Below are 21,503 nucleotides of genomic sequence, written 5' to 3' on the forward strand. Positions count from 1 at the left end.
GTGAGTGGGCGTTAAGGCGTCTGGGGAGGGAACTCAAAACTGGATTATAGATGGCAGAGAGTTGGTGTCGTAAACCACCGCCTCTGTTCAAAGATGGTCGCTCACAGTGGACATAGATGCTTCTTTCACTCCTCTTTCAAACCATCTGTGCTCTCTGTCCAAAATGTGAACATTGGCATCCTCAAAAGAGTGACCTTTGACCTTAAGATGCAGATGGACAGCTGAGTCTTGTCCTGTGGAGGTGGCTCTTCTGTGTTGTGCCATGCACTTGTGAAGTGGCTGTTTGGTCTCTCCAATGTAGAAGTCTGGGCATTCCTCGCTGCACTGTACAGCATTACAGTGCAGTACATTATGCCAATGTTCACATTTTGGACAGAGAGGACAGATGGTTTGAAAGAGGAGTGAAAGAAGCATCTATGTCCACTGTGAGCGACCATCTTTGAACAGAGGCGGTGGTTTACGACACCAACTGTCTGCCATCTATAATCCAGTTTTGAGTTCCCTCCCCAGACGCCTTAACGCCCACTCACATCCTGGGCCATCTGACCTCAGGAATCATCATGGGGTCCTTTTGTCCCTCTGTGGGGGGAAACTCCCACTAGGTTTATATCTGGGACTCTCCACCATTTGACCTTAGAACTGAAGAAGCTTCTCGGATGAGAGGTGAAACGTCTTCAAGTAACTTTAAGAAGTCCAGACGCTTTTCTTTGCAAGCTCCTTTGACTACGATGACCTGGATGACTGCGTGTCTGGACTCCTTTAGCGATACGTGCTAAAGGTACGCCGCTATGCCTCCACACTGAAAGGAGCCACTGGAGGTGGTACCAGCATCTGACGAGGATGCTTCCTGGGCAACTTCTAGGTGAGGTGTTTTGGGCTCCTCCTGCCAAGAGGAGGCCCCGGAGCAGGCGAAGGACACAACCAGGTTGTGATTGGCTTTATGAAATTTTTTGTTTTTAGATGATATTAATTACTTAATTAACTTTTATTATTACTTATTGGGGTTTTCAAGTTGGTAAGATGAGCGTTAACTATGCGCTTCTTGTTCTCTCCTTCGTCCTTCCTGCTAGCGCGTCTTACGTGTTGCTTTCTGGTCCCTTTTTCAACTTACCATCTCCAACTAACTGCAGCAGAGCCAGGTCCAGTGGGCGTTTCCAGCGGGAATTCTTGTGCAGTGCAATACCGTAACCCGTAGTGGCGAACACCTTACCAGAGCCGATGGTCATAACCTTTTTGAATTAAACACATAAAGGTCCATAAATCCACGTATACACACAAACACATTAATTCACACAGAGCCAGATATGAAGACGCAGATGGCAATGAGAAAAAGATAAATTAGTTTAATTTTAGCTGTAATTTCTTTGTGTACTGTCACGGTCACATAAATTCAGTTGGCTGAGGTCTAATATCGACATCCCAGAGTGCGGGATATTGTTTCAGTGGAGGAATTAATATAGATCCACATCAGTTGTAATAATTACTGCAGCAGTGGCTGTTGTATGAGGCTGCTGGGAGCTCCGGCCTCCCACAGACCTTATTATAAATGATCACCAGCAAGGATTTTCATTCTTGCTGTGGGAGCCGTATCAAATACAAACTTATAAATAAATCAACACCAGCGCCAACCAGAAATGACAATATTAACCAGCTACAGGCCGCAAGGGGAAATATAAATGCATTGGGTGTGTTTGATTTATTTAATGCAGATGTACATCTTGTACAAGTGCTCATTTAGCATGCTTGTTGTGTTTTTTGTTTTGGTTTTTTGCACACGGTAACAGGACAAAGAAACTTGAGCAACGGTTGCCCGTATGCACGAAAGTGTCACCGTGCAGAGGTGTGAAATCACCGCGCACAGATGCATTTCCTACCTTGCAGCCCTCGTCCTTCCTGGCCATGTAGTTCAACACTGCAGCATCATAAATGAAGGCATCTAGTTTTCTGCAGGGGAGAAATGAAGGAGGAAAATTACAACAAAGCAATGGAAATCACTGACCTGGATCTAAATGACAAAAGCAACTAGAGAACAAAACGACAAGATGTGATGGACAAACCAGCAGTGAGACAATGTCTCTACAAAGACATCAGCAAACAGACGGCTCTTTCCAAACACAGCTTTTCACCAACTTTCAACAATCACACAGTGAAACATTCATAAATGGAGGAAGAGATGCCAATTCTCCTCCTACAATAGCTTGAATAGAGCATAATTGAATGCAGCGACAGGAGAGGGGGTAATTTAAGCAAAGGATGTGAAATTCACTTTTGCTCAGAAGGAAAAAATCCAACAGTTGTTGTAATTTCTGACAGCAGCTACTCACAAAAAATGCAGTTTTTTTACATAAATGTTCAGGAAGTTTACAAAAGCCTCGTTTCTTTCAAAGTCACCACATGATTGGGTAAGGCTTAGTATATTTCGGCAACATTTAATCTAACTGAAAAAGAAATAAACCATAAATCACTGCGAATGATGATATTTAAAGCTAACTAGGAAATTCATCTTACGGCAGATCAGTCTGTAAATGTGTTATGTAAAGGCTGTTATCAAAGCTGTTGGACTGCATTAGTCATACCCACCTGTTTCAAATCTTATCAGCCCATCGAATGCCCATTATATGTTGTTATCAGTCCCTAGCAGCACCTCTTAGTGGTGGTAATTTCACCCTGCTGAACAGCAGCAACCCGAGCTGTGTTTCTAGGTTAAAACAGCAGCAAAAGCATCTTTTGGACGTTTCCTTTGTTACGTTGGAAGGTCTTTGATTTCTTTTTGAGCTCAAAAGGTAGTTGGTAATGTTCAGGAGAAGATAATGGTTTAAAATAAAGATACTTTTACATTTATTACAATGAATAACAGCCTACTGCGTCTGGCGGAAGGTAGAGGAAGGTGTTTCATTGGTGATGTGTGTGAACAACGATCTGTTATCACACATATTCAATCAATCAAGTGAAGTAAGTAAAGTGAAGTTCTGGCTTGATGATAACAAATTATCATTAAATTTGAATAAATCTAAACTTATGTTATTTGGAAATAGTCGTTTAAATACAAATGCAAAGATTCAAATAAATGGTGTTGATATTGAAAGAGTCAGTGAAAATAAATTTCTGGGGTAATAATAGATGAAAAACTTAACTGGAGAGCTCACGTAAGATGTATTCATTCCAAAGTATCATGAAGCATTGCAGTACTCAACATGGCAAACCAGGAATTAGACAGAACATGGGTAACAGGCATCTCCGAAAACGTTATTCATTCTCGCATGAAAATATCTTAAAAGTTTATTTTGTGACCCAGAAAGAGTAACATTTCAAACTCTGCCACTCTGTGTTCCTCCGCCACTGCCTCGTTTGAGTTTTGGACGAAATGGTCAAATCGTCATTTTGAGCTGATTGGAGACCAGAACAGCCAATCAGATATTTTTGCATCCAAGTCTGTGATTGGCTGGTTTTGTGGCACAAATATAACGGTGTAGAGAAAGAGTTGAGCGCACGGGCAGAAATGTTGAGAGCGCGAGCAACACATTGCGAGCGAGCGCAAATGCAAAAACTGAGCGAGAGGGGCTGCTATTGTGTGTGTGGATAACAGCAAACACTGAAATACAGTTTTTGCACGCAGGAATGAATTTTGTTCACTCAAATTCAGCTTTTCTTCGCTCAAAATAAATCTCTCCTCAAAATGCAACACTTGCACCTGCAAACTTTTTTTCACGTGCGCTCAGAATAGTGGCACAAAAATAACGCCATATGTTCACTGGTTTCACCATACTTAAGCTATTGTGCAGAGGTCTGAGGCAATAACTATAAAACAACATTACATTCACTTTTTACTCTTCGAAGAAAAGATATTCGAATCATCCACAATGCAGGTTATAGGAACATACAAACTCACTATTTTTGCAGTCTGAAATATTGAAGATTGACGATCTAGTGAAATTCCAAACCGCACAAATTCTATTCAAAGCAAAAAATAAAGAACTGCCAGGTAATATTCAGAGTTCTTTTTGAAAGAATGAAGTTATAATTTAAGGGTTTTTTGTAACTTCAAAACAGGGAAGGTACGTACGACAAGAAAAGACTTTTGTGTTTCTGTTCATGGAGTGAAACTATGGAACAGTCTGAAGATGGAATTAAAGCAACGTCCAAACATAAAACTGTTCAAAAAGAGTTATAAAAATATGATCTTCTCGAACTATAAAGAAAAGGAAAATATTGAAATTAAGTGAATGTCTCTCCATCCATCCATCCATCTTCATCCGCTTATCCGAGGCCGGGTCGCGGGGGCAGCAGCCTAAGCAAAGAGGCCCAGACCTCCCTCTCCCCAGCCACCTCCTCCAGCTTATCCGGGGGAACACCAAGGCGTTCCCAGGCCAGCCGAGAGATATAATCTCTCCAGCGTGTCCTGGGTCTGCCCCGGGGCCTCCTCCTGGTGGGACATGCCTGGAACACCTCACCCAGGAGGCACCCAGGAGGCATCCTTGTCAGATGCCCAAACCACCTCAGCTGCCTCCTTTCGATGTGGAGCAGCGGCTCTACTCTGAGCCCCTCCCGGATGGCCGAACTTCTCACCCTATCTCTAAGGGAGGGGCCAGCCACCCTTCGGAGGAAGCTCATTTCTGCCGCTTGTATCCGCGATCTCGTTCTTTCGGTCACTACCCACAACTGAATGTCTCTATTTAAAAAAATAAAATAAAATCATGATGTGATATTATAGTATATAGTCTATCAGAAATCTGTTCACTATTTTTATTACAAATTATATCAGTAAGGAAGCTGACTAAATATTAACTGATAATTTATGGCAAAGGGGTGGGATTAAATAAGTGTTTACTTCTTCCCTTTCAACATGTAAATCAATCAGAACGTTTTTTTGTATAGTATTTTTTTTCTCTCTTATTTTTCTTTTCTAAATGTATATTGTTCACATGTTGAAATAAATTACCAATCAATCAAACCAGCTTTAATTCATTTTCTACAGCAGTGATGTTGTAGCTACTTTGGATAATGTGGTTCAAATCTGAATCATGTTGCAGATATGAGGAGTTTTCTGTGATGCAGCTGCATTTATATGCATTTTTTCTTTGCAACATTATCCAGCTGTACATATCTTAGGAATTAGAAACTGACCAAGTGCCATTCTCAAAACTGCAACTCCCAGGGTGTCATGGGAGGGTTTCCTAAATTCACACACTACATCATATGGTGTGATGTCTTGATGCATTCTCAATCATCCAGGAAAATAAATCTCCAAAAGGCCAACAGGCTAGTGGACACTCTTTCAAGGATGAGGATGTAACATCCTGGTTTGAGCGTGGAGTCAAGGAGGCCATTTACGTGAAAAGGGAAAGACCATCTCTGAATCGAGGAGGGGGTCTAAGGGTACATCTGTCACCATCTTACAATGCTGTGATTAATTATGGAGTTCCACAGGGTTCAGTGCTAGGACCAATTCTGTTTACATTATACATGCTTCCCCTAGGCAGCATCATTAGAAGACATAGCATACATTTTCACTGCTATGCAGATGACACCCAGCTCTATCTGTCCATGAAGCCAGCTAACACACACCAATTAGTTAAACTGCAGGAATGTCTTAAAGACATAAAGACTTGGATGGCCACTAACTTTCTGCTTCTTAACTCAGATAAAACTGAGGTCATTGTACTCAGCGCTGAAAAGCTTAGAAATATGGTATCTAACCAGATTCTTACTCTGGATGGCATTACCTTGGCCTCCAGTAACACTGTGAGGAACCTTGGAGTCATTTTTGACCAGGACATGTCCTTCAACGCACATATCAAACAAATATGTAAGACTGCGTTCTTCCATTTGTGCAACATCTCTAAAGTTAGAAATATCCTGTCTCAGAGTGACGCTGAAAAACTAGTTCATGCATTTATTACTTCCAGGCTGGACTACTGCAATTCATTATTATCAGGATGTCCAAAAAACTCACTGAAAAGCCTTCAGTTAATCCAAAATGCTGCAGCAAGAGTCCTGACAGGGACTAGAAAGAGAGAGCATATTTCTCCTGTTTTGGCTTCCCTTCATTGGCTTCCTGTTAAATCCAGAATTGAATTCAAAATCCTGCTCCTCACATACAAGGTCTTAAATAATCAGGCCCCATCTTATCTTAATGACCTTGTAGTACCATATCACCCTATTAGAGCACTTCGCTCCCGCTCTGCAGGCCTACTTGTTGTTCCTAGAGTATTTAAAAGTAGAATGGGAGGGAGAGCCTTCAGTTTTCAGGCCCCTCTTCTGTGGAACCAGCTTCCAGTTTGAATTCGGGAGACAGACACTATCTCTACTTTTAAGATTAGGCTTAAAACCTTCCTTTTTGCTAAAGCATATAGTTAGGGCTGGACCAGGTGACCCTGAATCCTCCCTTAGTTATGCTGCAATAGACGTAGGCTGCTGGGGGATTCCCATGATGCATTGAGTTTTTCCTTTCCAGTCACCTTTCTCACTCACTATGTATTAACAGACCTCTCTGTATTGAATCATATCTGTTATTAACCTCTGTCTCTCTTCCACAGCATGTCTTTATCCTGTCTTCCTTCTCTCACCCCAACCGGTCGCAGCAGATGGCCCCGCCCCTCCCTGAGCCTGGTTCTGCCAGAGGTTTCTTCCTGTTAAAAGGGAGTTTTTCCTTCCCACTGTCGCCAAAGTGCTTGCTCATAGGGGGTCATATGATTGTTGGGCTTTTCTCTGTATCTATGAAGCGCCTTGAGGCGACATTTGTTGTGATTTGGCGCTATATAAATAAAATTGAATTGAATTGAATTGTGATTGCAGTCATTCCCCAACTCTCTGTGAATGGTACTCATAGCCATTGATCAGTGGTCTTTGATCAGTGGGTTTTGGTCAGTGGTTGTTGATCAATGGTCATGAGAATTTGCATAATTATGATTAAGGAACTGACCTCACTGTTGTGGCGAATCCACTAAGCCAAAAAAATGGATCGGACATCAGTTGTAGAAATGATAGTCTTTATATAAGGCTTCAAAAAGGGAAATGTACAACAAAACTTCTCGGCATTCGGAGCAACATATAATGGCTTCCCGAAACTTTCTTTGCTAGCTAAAACCCCAGAGTAACTTTTGTCTACCACAAAGAATTCTGGGAAACGCAGTTTTCTAATGAAAATACCTGTTAAATGCTCCCCTTTAGCAGAAAATTAAATCTATAATTAACAGCTCTCACTAAACATGTGACTAGCATTTAAATCACTTACAAAATAACAACACTCCCAGCCCATTGTTCCTTCAGTGGGCTGGTTTCAGTCATTATGCAAATGTCCTGTTTATAAGATTGGAAACCTGCAGTCAGCTGAGACTGAAGAAGTCACTTGGATGAGTGACGAAACCTTTCTCCCAGAAAACGCTACGTCCAGATGAACAGAATCAACTTTTGGAGACATATGGTGTGATAATTACACAGCCTGTGGTTTCACTCTTTGGGAAAATGAAGAAATTCTTAGTTATAATAATCTAAAATATTGAGACTAGCATTAATTCAGGCAAGACAAAAACTGAAGCTCAGACTGTAATCCTCACAGACCGGCTGATAACAGCGAGCCTCCCTGTGGTTGCTGCACATCTGAAACCCGGCTCCGTCCTAGCTTCTTCTTTTAATGCCACATCTCATTTAATCACTGTTATATCACTTCTCACTGATGCCAGATTGTTTCTGCATGCTGCTCTCTCACCTCAGGCTTTCTATCTGCGCACATGCAAGGGCAGAGACATACCACCAAATATAAATTACTGCAGGAAGAATCTTCTCCAGTAATCCAGTAGTAACAGTAATAATTAAAAAGAAAAAAAATCAGGATTAAAGTATCGGGAAAAAATGAATCATTTGAAATCTGCTACTGGAGTGGAAGCAGTGCAAAAGGGATATACATCAAAAGTGAATTACAACAGTTCATCATCAAGTAATGGATTAAATGTAACAGCTCAGCTCACACTGGTGATGTACATCTGAGAGGCGGATGATAGATTTGTCACTACACCTGCTCTTCTACTTCACATTCATTTATATTCACAGTCAGGGAGCTGCACAGATCCACCAAATTGTTACTGCGGGGAAAGCGCTCGGTTGAAGGGTGGAAGATTTTAAAAAAAGGTGACGAAGAGGCTACACAAAGCAGGAGGGGAAGAGGTGGGTGACAGCAAAAGGAGAGAAAAGGGAAGCTCAGATATTATTATCGGGTGGCAAAGGAAGCGCACGGGAGTTGATGAACTGGGAGCAAGGAGTTAATGAGAGAGGGAGGAATAGACCAGTGAAAGGACAGAAAAAAATCATCATGAGAAGAAAAGGAGAAAAGATGAGATGGAGAGGCGGTGCTCAGTGCCATCAAACAGAAATCTTCATATCACTTTGCCTCGACGGATATTTCCTTTGTATATAATGTCAGGATGAGAGGGGAGGATAAGGAAGAGGGAGATAAACAGCGTGTAATGAAAGAGACGACGGACAGACTGATTGAAGTGAGATAGAGAGAGAGGTGGAAAATTAATGTAAGAGGGGCAAGCGAGTATGATAAAAAGGAATGCATCGTTGTGTTTTAATAACACGCTACGTCAAATCTACTAAAGAGCGCCCGCTGCTCGCCAGCTCGTGTGTGCTTGCTTGTCCCATTAAACATTTGAACCCTAATCTGCATCACTCCCCCCTTTCCCCTCCACCTCGCCCGCTTCCACATCAAACGCAATGAGCGAGTGTATATTTTATGGAAAGTGCTTTGTGTACTTTGTAGTCCCACAGGCGTATAATAACCCCCCCTTTGTCGAAGACAAGAGGCGCCCGAGTGTCAGCCAGTGCTGAGATGGCGCAATTTCCCACCGCACTGCGGTTGCTGCTAGCATCTATTATTTAAAAGTTTCCAGCCCTCCACACCTCTTCTCCAACTGCATTTAGTAGCCATGATCCTGATGGGGCTGCACAGGTTACAACAGTTTGCCGTGGCTCCCGGGGCGAGGCGATCGATGCGCTAACAGGGTGAGTCAGGCAAAAAACGGCTCGCGTAATTGAACCGAGCGCGGACGACAACACCGCCTCGAGTTAAAAATAAAAGATATATAAAAAGCAGGGGAGATGGCACGGTGTCTGTTTAAAGTAAAGTGCTGTTGTCGAAAAATGTGCAGCTTTAACTTGAATCTGGGTGGATGACAGCAGAAGTATATTTGTAGAAATGAGATGTCTAGTGCAGGCAGAGTGTGGTTGCGTTCGGTCGTAACAATGTCTGACATTTTTTACTTCATGCTCTTCCAAGTCCTGATCTACTTCCAATATTGTTCTGTTCGTATCTAACCGAACACGTAGGCTTTGATTTCTTCTATTCACATGACAAATCCACACTCCAAGTGGTTGCTAATAGTTCTTCTATCCTTACCCAGTCTTGAGGTTTTCAATGGCTTCCTCTACACCCTTCTGGTTGTTGCGAATCATATACTGGTGCATGTTGGGATAGTTGGAGCGGATGTTCTCCTCGGTGCTGCCGTTTGGCACCGTGCCGAAACGCAGCGGTGGGTACTGCTCTGTCGGCTGCTGAAACTGCACAAGGAGAGGAAGAGGAGGAGGTGGGCTGAGATTAAAGTGACAGGAGGAAGGACAGAAGTTAAAGAGCGGTAGCTGAAATGAGGGAGAGGAGCCGATCCGTGCTGCGGGATGAAGAGCTGCAGAGATTCAAAGACTTCACTTTCAAAGAAGAGCTCCTGTGCTACACTTTTCTAAAGAGCTCAGACGCAGAGAGAGAGAGTGATAAAACAGATGAGGTTTTAAAGTGTCAAAGCAGCGGGACACAGTTTTGTGAGTTGTGGTGAAACTGCGCTGGAAAAATCAAAATAATAAAAAAAGGAAAGTACACAGTTTTCCACTTCTGTTAACTTAAGCTATTCTGATGTGCTCTCTTAAAGGCAGATATGAGAGAGAGCATATTTGTGGCATAATCGTATTTACAACCCCGATTCCAAAAAGATGTTGGTTTGCTGAAGGTATGAGGGGGAAGGAACTGCAGCTTCTTTTAGTCTGCGTCGATAACAGACGGGTGACATACTCTCTGTGATGTGCAAAGATGAATTAAAATTTGGATTCGTGATCCCAGTGAAGAGATTCCGGCTTCTCCCTGCTTCTTTATTCCACCCAAAATGACCTTTGACCCGGAGAACGTGTTAGCATCTCTCTCTATTCATTTATTCGTCATTGTAAATGGTAAAATGGTAAATGGCCTGTATTTGTATAGCGCTTTACTAGTCCCTAAGGACCCCAAAGCGCTTTACATATCCAGTCATCCACACATTCACACACTGGTGATGGCAGCTACATTGTAGCCACAGCCACCCTGGGGCGCACTGACAGAGGCGAGGCTGCTGAACACTGGCGCCACCGGGCCCTCTGACCACCACCAGTAGGCAACGGGTGAAGTGTCTTGCCCAAGGACACAACGACCGAGACTGTCCAAGCCGGGGCTCGAACCGGCAACCTTCCGATTACAAGGCGAACTCCCAACTCTTGAGCCACGATCGCCATCGCGATTGTACACAGCATTCCATGTTTTTGGAAGCAGGGTTGTATTTATTTTGAAAGATGACCCTGAGTCTGGGGGACTTTGGTGCTGTAAGTTTTAAATCACGTAAAATAGCCATGAATCTCTCAATATCAAATATGTGGAATTTCTTGCTAACCATTCAGTCCATCATTTGACTATTCACCTGTTTGTAAATCATGTATCCTGTCACTGTCTGCGGAGACAGGCCGTGTGGTGGTGTGTGTGATGGACCCAGGTGCGTACTCAAGTGAGGGGACGGGAGTGAACTTAACAGAAAGTGAGCCTTTATTATGGCCGAAGACAAAGTGTACAAACACAGCAGGGATAGTGTAACTAAACTAGACTATAACTAAACTGGGAAAACTAATACTGTGACAAACTAAGAAGACTCAGAGACTATGATGATGATCACTGCAAAGACTGACCGTGAAAACATGGACACAGACGACGCGACACCGAACACAGCAAGGTCGTGTCCAAATTCATGGGCTGCATCCTCCTGAGGACCCGGCCTTCGCGGTCTACGTGGGCCGGGTCCTCAGGAGGTCGGGTAGGCCGGAAGTAAATAGCTATGGAATTGGACGGTCTAGCCTTCTCGATCTACTCCCGCCCTTAATTCAGAGTATTTCCGGTTGTCAGCGCCACGGCACGAAAATCGAAAATGGATCCCGAAATCTTTCTCCGTTTTTTGTGTTCATTTTTAATTATCAACGAGCTAACCCACATTCTCGCCTGAAAATATGTTTAAAGTTTATTTTGTGGCCCAGAAAGATTAATAAGAGTAATTTTAAAACTTAGTGGCGGCCGCCATTGCCGGAAACTGGCTGGGCCGCGCTATGAATTCTGGGATATGGTGGGCCAAGAAGGACACACCCGACCCATCCTTCAAATTTGGGGAAAAGGAGGACGCATTTGTCGGCTGCATTCGGAGGAGTCTACGAATTTGGACAGCCTTCGGCGCATCGCTGTGACGTAATCGGTCTACAAATGCGGCCTCAGGAGGAAGCAGTCCATGAATTTGGACACGACCAAAGAACACCAGACTCTTTCAAAATAAAACAGGAAACCCAGAGACATGAAGATAAATCATGACATGAACTTAACATAACCACACAGACATGAAACATGACAGGTAGACGCACGAATCAGGGAGACTGAGTACAGGGGGAGACGACAGAAACAACTAAGAAATGAAGGACTAAATAGCCACCTAGAAATTAACTCGATCAAAAATGGATACAAAAATACATAAAACTCAAACACTGGGTCACACGACCCAGCCCATGACATATCCATCCATCCATATCATACCTTCTTATCTGACAGCCCTGACACCGTGTCGATGTACTCCTCCTGGATCATGAAGGCAGCCAGGTTGGCAGTGTAGGAGGCCAGGAAGATGACAGCGAAAAAAGCCCACACCAGCACCTGAAGGTAGAATGTGGTGGAGGAAGATCAATGAGGACTGAGCCTGACAGGTGTGAAAGTATTTTAGGATCCCGGTGACTCTATTTCCACTCCCTGGCATTTCGTTGCTAAACTCACAGCTCTGAAACTCTGTCTTGCCTGCAGGGCCGGTTCATACTTTCCAGCGTGGCATTTCTGCCTCCTAAAGCTGCAACCCAGGAATCTGTCGCACAATTAAATGAACTTAAATTGTAAATAATATGAAACTAGTTGCATATTTTCATGCAATACACTCCTTACATCATCACGTCCATCACAGTGGATATAAAAATACCTTCTGCCCACCTTAAAATTCATTTAGGACCATTGATGCAAATATGCTAGTTGAATCAAAGCACTTGGTTAAGTATTTAAGCACAATTTTGAAATACATAATTCAAGTAATTAATTAAATTTAAAAGGTATTTTTCAAATAAAAAAAAATTGTGTAAAAGTTATTTAATATTGCATCTCCACAAAGGAGGGAAACTTGGTGAGATATGTTATGTTTAGTGCTTTGTATAATTCAAGCTTCAAGCGCTACATCCTTCATCATTCAAGCAGTTGAACTGCTATTTCATTCACATAGCCTTTAGCTCAGAAAACAGATGGTGCAAATTTATTCCAGGCTTGGGCTGATTGCCTGTTAGCCTGTAGCTATTTGATTGGTTATTTGCTACATAATCGTGTTTTTCTTGCACAGATACTCGTTGGCAGAAATTCATATTTTATTGTTGAAGACGTGATCAAATGTATTCAGCATAAACAAAGTGGATTATCTTTTGCAGTATAAAAATAAAAATAAAAAAATCTTCCATTTGAAGAAGAAGAAAGATTCGAGAACGGCCTGGAGACTCAAGTACAAAACTGTGGCTGACTGATTTGTTTTAATAGTTTTTGGAGAAACGCAAACATAAGGTGAGAAATCGAAAATTGTTAAAAAAGGAAAAAAAGCATCCCTTTCAAGGTTACATATTTGCACCCCTCTGGAGTGCTTCCAGCACCACTGCAGTTTTTAGATCGCTCCTTGGAGGTCCTATTTTGGCATGTCAATGCCACCGTCTTCTTCAGGAGTTCTTCTTCTTCTTGATGTTTACTTAAAGAGTAATCAACTTCTGTGCCAAACTGATGCAAATTTCCTCCTGATGACTGTGGGTATCACTAGTGGGCAGTGCTGGGGAGTAACGGAATACATGTACCGCCGTTACGTATTTAAAATACAAAATATGAGTAACTGTATTCCGTTACAGTTACCGTTTAAAAAGGTGGTATTTAGAATACAGTTACTTTGTTGAAATAAATGGATTACACGGCGGTACTTCCCTGTTTCATATTGTGGCGGGTCAGGACTGTTTGGGTTTTGTTTGACAGCTACATTCTGTTGTTCCAGGTGGCAGCGTTACGGTTGCCATGGTTACAGGGTGACGCTCTCTCTCTGCGTGTTTCCTGGGTGAGAGAGCGCCTGTTGTTGTTGTGCTAAGCTAACAGGCAGAATGCTACAGGTATAGCTCTAAAGAATGTAGCATCATAGGCAGTGTAGTCCGTGCTGCAGGGAGAATGGACTGCCATACCCGTTATGTGTCTGTGAGCGAGGGAGGGAGAAAAAGGAAAAGTACGAGCTGTCATCGAGCAAAAACGGGAGCTGGAAGCATGTAAATATAATAATAACCACTGCAGCCAAGAAGAGTGTCTGACGAGCCCAGCTGTAAGTAAGCTATTAAGACTCGACTGTACACCGTGTTCGTGTTTTCCTCCAAAAACAATAAGTTCTGTTGGAGCAGCCTTTCAACGCCTCTCTCTGTCTCTGCTAGCAAAGTTGACCCAGACAACTAAGTAAAGCTAGTTTTCAGCTACGAGCCGACACAGAACCCACCGTATTAGCCAGAGGTCCCTTTACTACGGTTCGGAGCCGCGGACCTTCAGTAACAGTAATAAATCACAGCAATAGTACATTCATGTAGTTGTAAACAGCATGATAATATATTAAGTAATCCAAAGTATTCAGAATACGTTACTCTCATTGAGTAACGTAACGGAATACGTTACAGAATACATTTTGGGGCATGTATTCTGTATTCTGTAATGAAATACATTTTAAAAGTAACCTTCCCAACACTGCTGATGATCATATGACCTGGTATCATATTCAGCGACAATCCAGCGACAATCAAACAACAGTCTTCAGAGGAAGAGTTTGCAGTGTTTGTCATGGCCTAAAGGTGGCGCACCGGGTCAGTTTTCATGAAGTGGTGCAGAGGTATACAAAAAGCCCTTAACGAGCATGGACGCCACATTAAATCAGATAAAGATTATGACTTTTATGAGAGAACTGCAACAAGTGAGGTTAATATTTCTTTATGTTTTTTATTTAAACACTAGATTTTCACCAGATAATGGCTGTTGTCACATTGTAGTATTGCTGTCTGAGTAAGGAATCAAAATATATTAACTACCCCAAATTACTTTAGCAAATTAATACGATTCTTCAAAAGGTTTTTTAGGCAATTCAGTATGGAGACATTTAGCCGTACAGAAGAGCTTTTACTGCTATAAGATGGTTGAATGCTGACATTCAGCCAGGAAGCAGAGATGTGGATTAGCCGGAGCAATAAATTTGCACTTGCAATTTGTGGTGAATAGGACTATTTGTTTCCACAGTACTCTGTTTGTGCCAAAAGTTAATTTGCATAATTTTCTTAGTGATTAAGAAAGTAAATGCACACCCCTACTAACTGTGGCAAATCAGCATAATTAAAAAATATAACTCCTCAGTGGAGGCTTGAACTGCTGTGGACTGTCTGTTTAAATGGTTAATATCAATAATAAATGGTTGACAATTATCCTTCCAGTGCATAGTGGGGTACTTACTGATAACCCTGAATAAGCTTAGGCAGGTATGAAAAATGAAGTGGAAGTCATTTGGCAAATAAACCGCCATTAAAATTGGATTTATCTTGTAATCATCCTTTCTTTTTTCCTTTTAATTAGACGTGGTTGCCTCGTAGAATATTTTGGCTGGCAAGTGTTGCAAAAACATATCAGATACAGAGTGCTGGTGCTGCTAAAGGGGAACCTTAAATACACAGTTTTCTCTTCAGTGGATTTTTTAATCTTAAATTAAACATAGGAAATGGTTCAATGGGCAAGAAAACCATTAATAACTCTTACCTGCAGGCTGAAATACAACTAACTTTAAATCCAGGTTAAAAAAAAAAGCACACATACGATGTTGAATAATCATCTTCTCTGCTCTAACCCCCTTTTGTGAAGCCTATCAAGCAGCTAATGAGCTCTTAAGATGATTGGGGTTTTGTTGAAAAGCACTTGGGCAAGCAGTCGAACAAAATACACCTCGAGTTTTCCCCTCCTGTGGCTTTACTCTGCATTAGAGATTGCAAGCCCAAAGTAACAGCAGGTACTGAAAGGACCACCACGGTGAAACAAGTGACTAAATAGTCTGTTAAATAATTGTCTTGTAGACACATAGATTACACTGAAACATGACATTTTTAATGACTACAGTTTGATGTCACACAGGTATTCGCTTGATGGTGAGAATGTAGTCATTTGAAAGTTGAACTACTTTTGACTCACAAATCGTTAATTTACGCTTGTTAATAGATAGAAGTTTTATCATTTTGCTTCTGTAGACCACCACAAATTAACATCACTCAAAATTATTGTTTTTAATTAGGGATGCACCGATACCGATACTGGTATCGGTATCAGTATCGGCCCCGATACCCGATACCAATACTGGTATCGGGTATCAGGGCCGATACTGTAAAATGTGTGTGTACTCATACTCGTAAAAGTTAACCGATACCATGAACCGATACCAACTTATTTCATTAATCAGAGGGTGGCTTGTCATTTTTGTTGTAGTTTTTTAGATTGGCCACTAGGGGGACATCCCACGCTACACAGGCACAGGGTTAGGCGAGTGAGACTGGCGACTCCAGATAAAAAAGAGAAACTGGAGGCGGCTGTAGCTAGGCTAAACAAAATGTCAGCAGTGTGGAACAGCCAACTTTAACTCAGGTTTTGGAAAAGCGATGAAAAATGTCAAGAGAAAATCCACGGGCAGTTAAAATAACAGAGGCTCTGACTCATTTTATCGCTCTGGATGACCAGCCAATGCCGGTCGTGGAAAACATAGGATTGCACCGTCTTCTCAGCATACTCGAGCTGCGATATGAAATTCCCACCCGCCCAGACAGTGCCAATAGTTCAGTGATATTTTGTAAAATTACAATGTGGAGACTGCAATAATTTAACAGAAGTGCTTATTTTTCACTTGAAATTTTTGTGGGCATTTTTATTAAGATTTTATTTTTTATCGGCAGGGAATATAATAAAACCTGTCTTCCAATTAATTGTATTTGTGTGTGTGTGTGGTAGAAGTATCGTTTTTTGTACTCTGTATCGGCAAGTACTCAGATCCAAGTATTGGTATCGTATCGGTTTGAAAAAATTGGTATCGTTGCATCCCTATTTTTAATACTTAATGAAAATCAAGTATGAAAATCCTTTGTATTCAATGACGCATTAAAGTTTAGAACCCGTGGCCATCTCCAAACGCTGTGTTACCTCCTGAGGGTGGCTGCAGTAAAGACCTTCCCTGCACTCACCTTCAGTTGCTCTTTCTCTGCCGGCCTTTGGTTTTATAAAACTGAATAAATTTTAGCGCTTTGGTTAAAATCCCATTTCTCATCTCACATTCCATTGCCTTAAGAAACTCTTGGGTTCCTAGTATGCTTTGGTTCACTATCCATTTGCACTGTTTGCCAGCATTTGGAGTACAACCCTGTACACTTCAGAAGTCATCCTGCTACTTTTATTAGCAGTTACAGCCAATGAAGACTAACAGCACAACATTCCCTCCACTGTGTCTGACAGATGACGTGCTATGTTTTGGATCATGAGCTCTTCCTCTCCTTACTTTCCTTTCTGATCTCTAATCTTGGGTTCATCTGTCCAAAGAATCTTTTCCAGAACTCTGCAGGCTCTTTTATGTGTTTTCTGGCAAAGTGCAATCTGGTCTTCTTGTTCTTGTGCGTAACTAGTGATTTATACATTGTTGTATCCATCAATTTTCTTCTGCATACCCAGTTCAGGATCTGGAATCTAGCCCAGCTGTCACACAGGTACACCCTGGACAGATTGGCAGTCCATGTACATAAACAACCATTGACACATTCACACATATGACTAATTTAAAATTGCCAAGTAGCTCAAACTTTGTAATGTGGAGAAAACTGGAGCTCTCAGAGAAAACCCACCCGAGTATGAGGAGAACATGAATTCAAATCCAGGACGTTCTCGCTGTGAGGCAACCACTGCAAAACTGTGCTACTCCACTCGGTTGTAAGTCCTCTGTATTATATGAAGTCACCTGTTCATTGTAGACCGTGATGATGATAAAACTTCCTCCTCGAGAATGTTCTTGACTTGGTTAGATGCTATGAAGCTATTTTCCTTAAACATGGAACAAATTTAATGGACAAAAATTGACCAATAAATATTGGACCTGGAGTTGACTGTAATCAATGCTCTAGTTTGATGAGTCATTCACACAATTAATAAATTAAAAAAACAAAATAAAACACAGCCATTTGACTAAATTTACCATGATCTTGCTGGTGGTTCCTCTGGGATTCTCCACAGGCACAGAGTTATTGAAGACCAGAGCCCAGAGCAGCCAGACAGATTTCCCTATGGTGAACTTAGATCCCCCTGACTCTGAGAAACAGACAGACAGACAGTGTGTTTATGAAGGAAAGTAATACCTGTTTAAGACATTACTGGAAATTTTGCTGGGTGATGAATTAAGGCCAGAGTTGGGGGGAAAAAAAGCTATTTTCAAAGAAATATTAAGAGATGACTTAAATATCCAAATTTATGCTCTTAGGAAGAAACACATCACTGTTAGAGTAGCAACAAAGACATTAATATTTGTGACACGGTGCTCACATCCATACGGAGAACTGTTATCCTTGATGGATAATCCTGAGTACCCTTTGCACCATTTACCGGCAGGCTGATTCAGCACCGCTGCCACAGATATTATAGTATTCTATAGCATGTACTATCATCCTCTATAACTACTACTAGCAGTGGTAATAGAAGTATAAATATTTCCCATATCTTCACTCATTCATAAAGACTTCCTTTTAGTCCTTTTAGTCACTTAAGATCATTGCTGAGGTCCAGGTTCCAGGTCCGGGTTCATGGTTCTGGGTAAAATTGAGTCTTTTGTGGTTTCACAGAAAGCAAAGCCAACAGGTAACAAGTAGTGGAGGTTCTGTGGGGCAGGACTGATCCAACAGGAATTTTCAAGACAATGAGATGCAGAAGAAACAGTTTTATATAAAACGTATATGAAAAGTATTTCAAAAGTTACAGAACACTATTGAAAGTATTCTGTACTTTGAAAAAATAATTCCAGGATGCTTCTGTCACAATACGGCTGTGTGCAGGCAAGAGTAGGACCCAAACGCAAACTCGCAGAGACAAAAAGTAAACTCAAAAAACAGCTTTATTGCTGGCGTGGAGTGGGACACAAAAAACAATACAAAACTAAACTAAACTGGGAAAACTAAAGCACAAGGAGCCACAGGGAAAAATCACACAGCTATGAGGAAGGACGCAACACTGACAAAGAGAAACATGGGGCTTAAATACAATGAGGGATAACGAGGGGGAATGAGCCACAGGAGGAGAGCACAGCTGGGAGTAATTAGGCAGGACGAGACAAGGGAAGCAAAACTAGAGACATTAACAAAGGACAGACTGTGAAAGTAAAACAGGAAACATAGGGACCTGAAACATGGAACAGAAAGGCACAGTAGACACAACATGAACATAACGCCACAGGGGAAGAGTAAAACAAAATGCAGGAACACAGGACCTCTTTCAAAATAAAATGGGAAACATAATGAAACACAAACATGAAGCACATGAAGGACAAGGGAGACTTAACAGGGGTTGGATACACAAGGGGAATCTAATAAACAAATGAACTTAGATAACCTAATGAGCAAAATAAACTCAAACTTAAAACGCTGGGTCAAAAGACCCAGGATCATGACGGATTCAAGGACAGAAACTAGTTGGTTTTATTATAGTTTGGTTAACCGCCATTACAGAGCAGCGCATAAGTGTGTGGCCTTGGTGACATTGTGAATGAAATATTTGCCTAAAATCAGGTAATGCTAGCAAACAGAAGCACGTTGTTATCTGTAATAGTCACAGTCCACTGTTGCTTTAAGACTTTTAATTGGAAATACAGGGACAGAGCCCAGACTTTGAAATGAAAGTAGAAATTAGACATGTGGACGCTGTTGCTGTGACAACACAGAACGTCAACATTAACACGCTGAGTTGCAGCGATTGTATGGACCAGCTGCCCTGCAGTGATCTAAGAAATGTCTCATGTTGAAAGTTCAAACAGACGTAACTGAGAAGAGGACTTATTTAAAGTTATTAAGCCTGGCAGTACACACCCTCGTGTTGAATGTAAGGTCATTACGCTGTGAATCACTATGCTGTGAAGTCTCAGAAGGATGAGAAAGAAAAGAACAAAAAGACCCCGACTATAGCTCATTGTTCAACATTAAAGGTGAAGCTGCACGTTTATGGAAACAAAGTCAGTATGTAAATGTGGTACAGATGTGTGGAGATTACTTTGAAGTATCTGAAGTACCTTTTCTTCAAGTAATGAGTGCACAAATTAAGCACACGAGGCACTTTATAGTGTCTTTACACTTTAAAGTGTATTATATTTGAGTGAAGTGGAAGTTAATTTGACATATTTAAGTCATAGAATGGATAATATGTTACTGTTTTGTCAAAGCCACTGAAGTGTGAACTCATCACATATAGATCCTCCTTAAACTCAAACAGTACTTTTAAATGTTTAATGTGTAGAGACCATAATATTTTCCTAAATCTGGTGATTAACTCTGACTAAGTAGCAAGGAAAGCAAAAAGCATGTTAAAAGATCCCAAAGTGGACCATCGTCTAGCTACCAAACTGGTGAAGTAGGTCAACACCAACCCTTCCATGAGCTTTATGCTCTTGGAAAAAAAAGGACTCAGGGCTCGCAAAATCGCTAGCCCGACGTCCCGGGGCTAGCGATTTTTCCAGTCGGGCTACCAAAATCTATCTCTGCCCTGCCCGTCGGGCTGTCATAGGAAGGAAAAATTTTTGTCAATGCTTTTGCATTCTTTTGGAAATGTAGCTGGGTAATTATGTCATTGGCATCGGTGAGCCACTGTCAATATGTGACATATTGAAATCGCGTTTGAATTTGCGCTTGTTTTTTGCTTTCACTTTGCAATCGCGCGAACTGTGTTCAACAATTTTTTGATTAATGTTTTGTTTCCGTTACAATATTATACTTTAATGTATAATATTGTAACGGAAACAAAACAGGAAACAAAACATCAATCAAAAATTGCTCTCTTTTTTATTCGGGCTACTTAAATTTATTTTGGGCTACCAAAAACTGAAGAGTCCCTGCCCGAAAGGCTACCAGGGATTTTGAAATTTTGTGAGCCCTGGGACTGCTATATAGTACGTCTTATACTATCTACCATTGCAATGGTCAGTGTGTCAAGGTTTTGTATTTCTGGGAAGCTGGCAGCTTCTGACACAACACTAGTGTTTGACATCCTGGAAATGTTGGAAAAAAAGAGGACGACAGAGATGCACAAGTCTCTGCGACCGCCAAAAACTGGTAAGTAGACCGTTAAACTTTAGCTTATTCGACTTTTGTCAGGATATAAACTATAGAAACGATTATATAATAAGATAAGAATAAGATTTAAACATGCTTGAAGCGGATACAGAAGAAAGAAAAATGACGAGCGTGCGCAGACATCTACCTGTCACATAAAATGAGTTCACTTCTACTTGTGTCAGTTTATTAAAACATAAAGAACAACAGGTTCTAATTAAAAATAAATGTGTCTGGGCAGAGACGCACACAGTAAATCGTTGCAATAATGGTGAAGTGACAAGTACTGTAAAGACGTCAACATCAACCACCACCACGCAGTCGGCGTTTGTTTCATTATTATTAAATAAGCCACATTGTGGGTGTGAAGTGATTGTTTTGAATCATGTGCAGTCAAAAAAAAAAGCGGAACGCTTAATTATAATAATTTGGACAAACACCCTCCTCAAATCAGCCCCCCCTCGCTTACATAACTGACAAAGTGACAAGTTGGTAATAATGCTGTGAAATGAGCAGTGGTGGTGGGTTGATTGGCGTGCAGACACTGGAGCGACTCCGTCACTTACTCTTAGCGCTCTGCAGGCTGCGGTTGTATCCCACGGGGCTGAAGAACTCGAAGATGAAGACGGTGACAGCCACGACCGACAGGCACATCACAAACATCATCACCCACACCGCTGGGCTGTAGGGCTCTGCAACACACCAGCACACACACACAAGAACGAAAACTTTAGGAAGTTTTCCTGACATTTACTAATTACCAC

At 41.6% G+C, this 21,503-nt stretch overlaps 1 protein-coding gene across 2 annotated transcripts in view; it reads right to left on the reverse strand.

Moving 5' to 3' along the window:
* LOC146492689 (uncharacterized) overlaps positions 1-21,503 on the reverse strand; it is a 246,327-nt gene that overhangs the window by 41,288 nt on the left and 183,536 nt on the right. For both annotated transcript variants that reach the window (XM_085148350.1, XM_085148351.1), the window contains exons 11-16: positions 21,306-21,431; positions 17,628-17,740; positions 11,864-11,980; positions 9,398-9,558; positions 1,875-1,944; positions 1,112-1,229 (exon numbers count right to left, since the gene is read on the reverse strand). In XM_085148350.1, the coding sequence (XP_085004476.1) occupies positions 1,112-1,229; positions 1,875-1,944; positions 9,398-9,558; positions 11,864-11,980; positions 17,628-17,740; positions 21,306-21,431 (705 nt within the window). The remainder of the gene's footprint in view (positions 1-1,111; positions 1,230-1,874; positions 1,945-9,397; positions 9,559-11,863; positions 11,981-17,627; positions 17,741-21,305; positions 21,432-21,503) is intronic.

The sequence above is a fragment of the Neolamprologus multifasciatus genome, chromosome 22 (assembly GCF_963576455.1).
Source record: "Neolamprologus multifasciatus chromosome 22, fNeoMul1.2, whole genome shotgun sequence".
Classification (NCBI taxonomy): Eukaryota; Metazoa; Chordata; class Actinopteri; order Cichliformes; family Cichlidae; genus Neolamprologus; species Neolamprologus multifasciatus.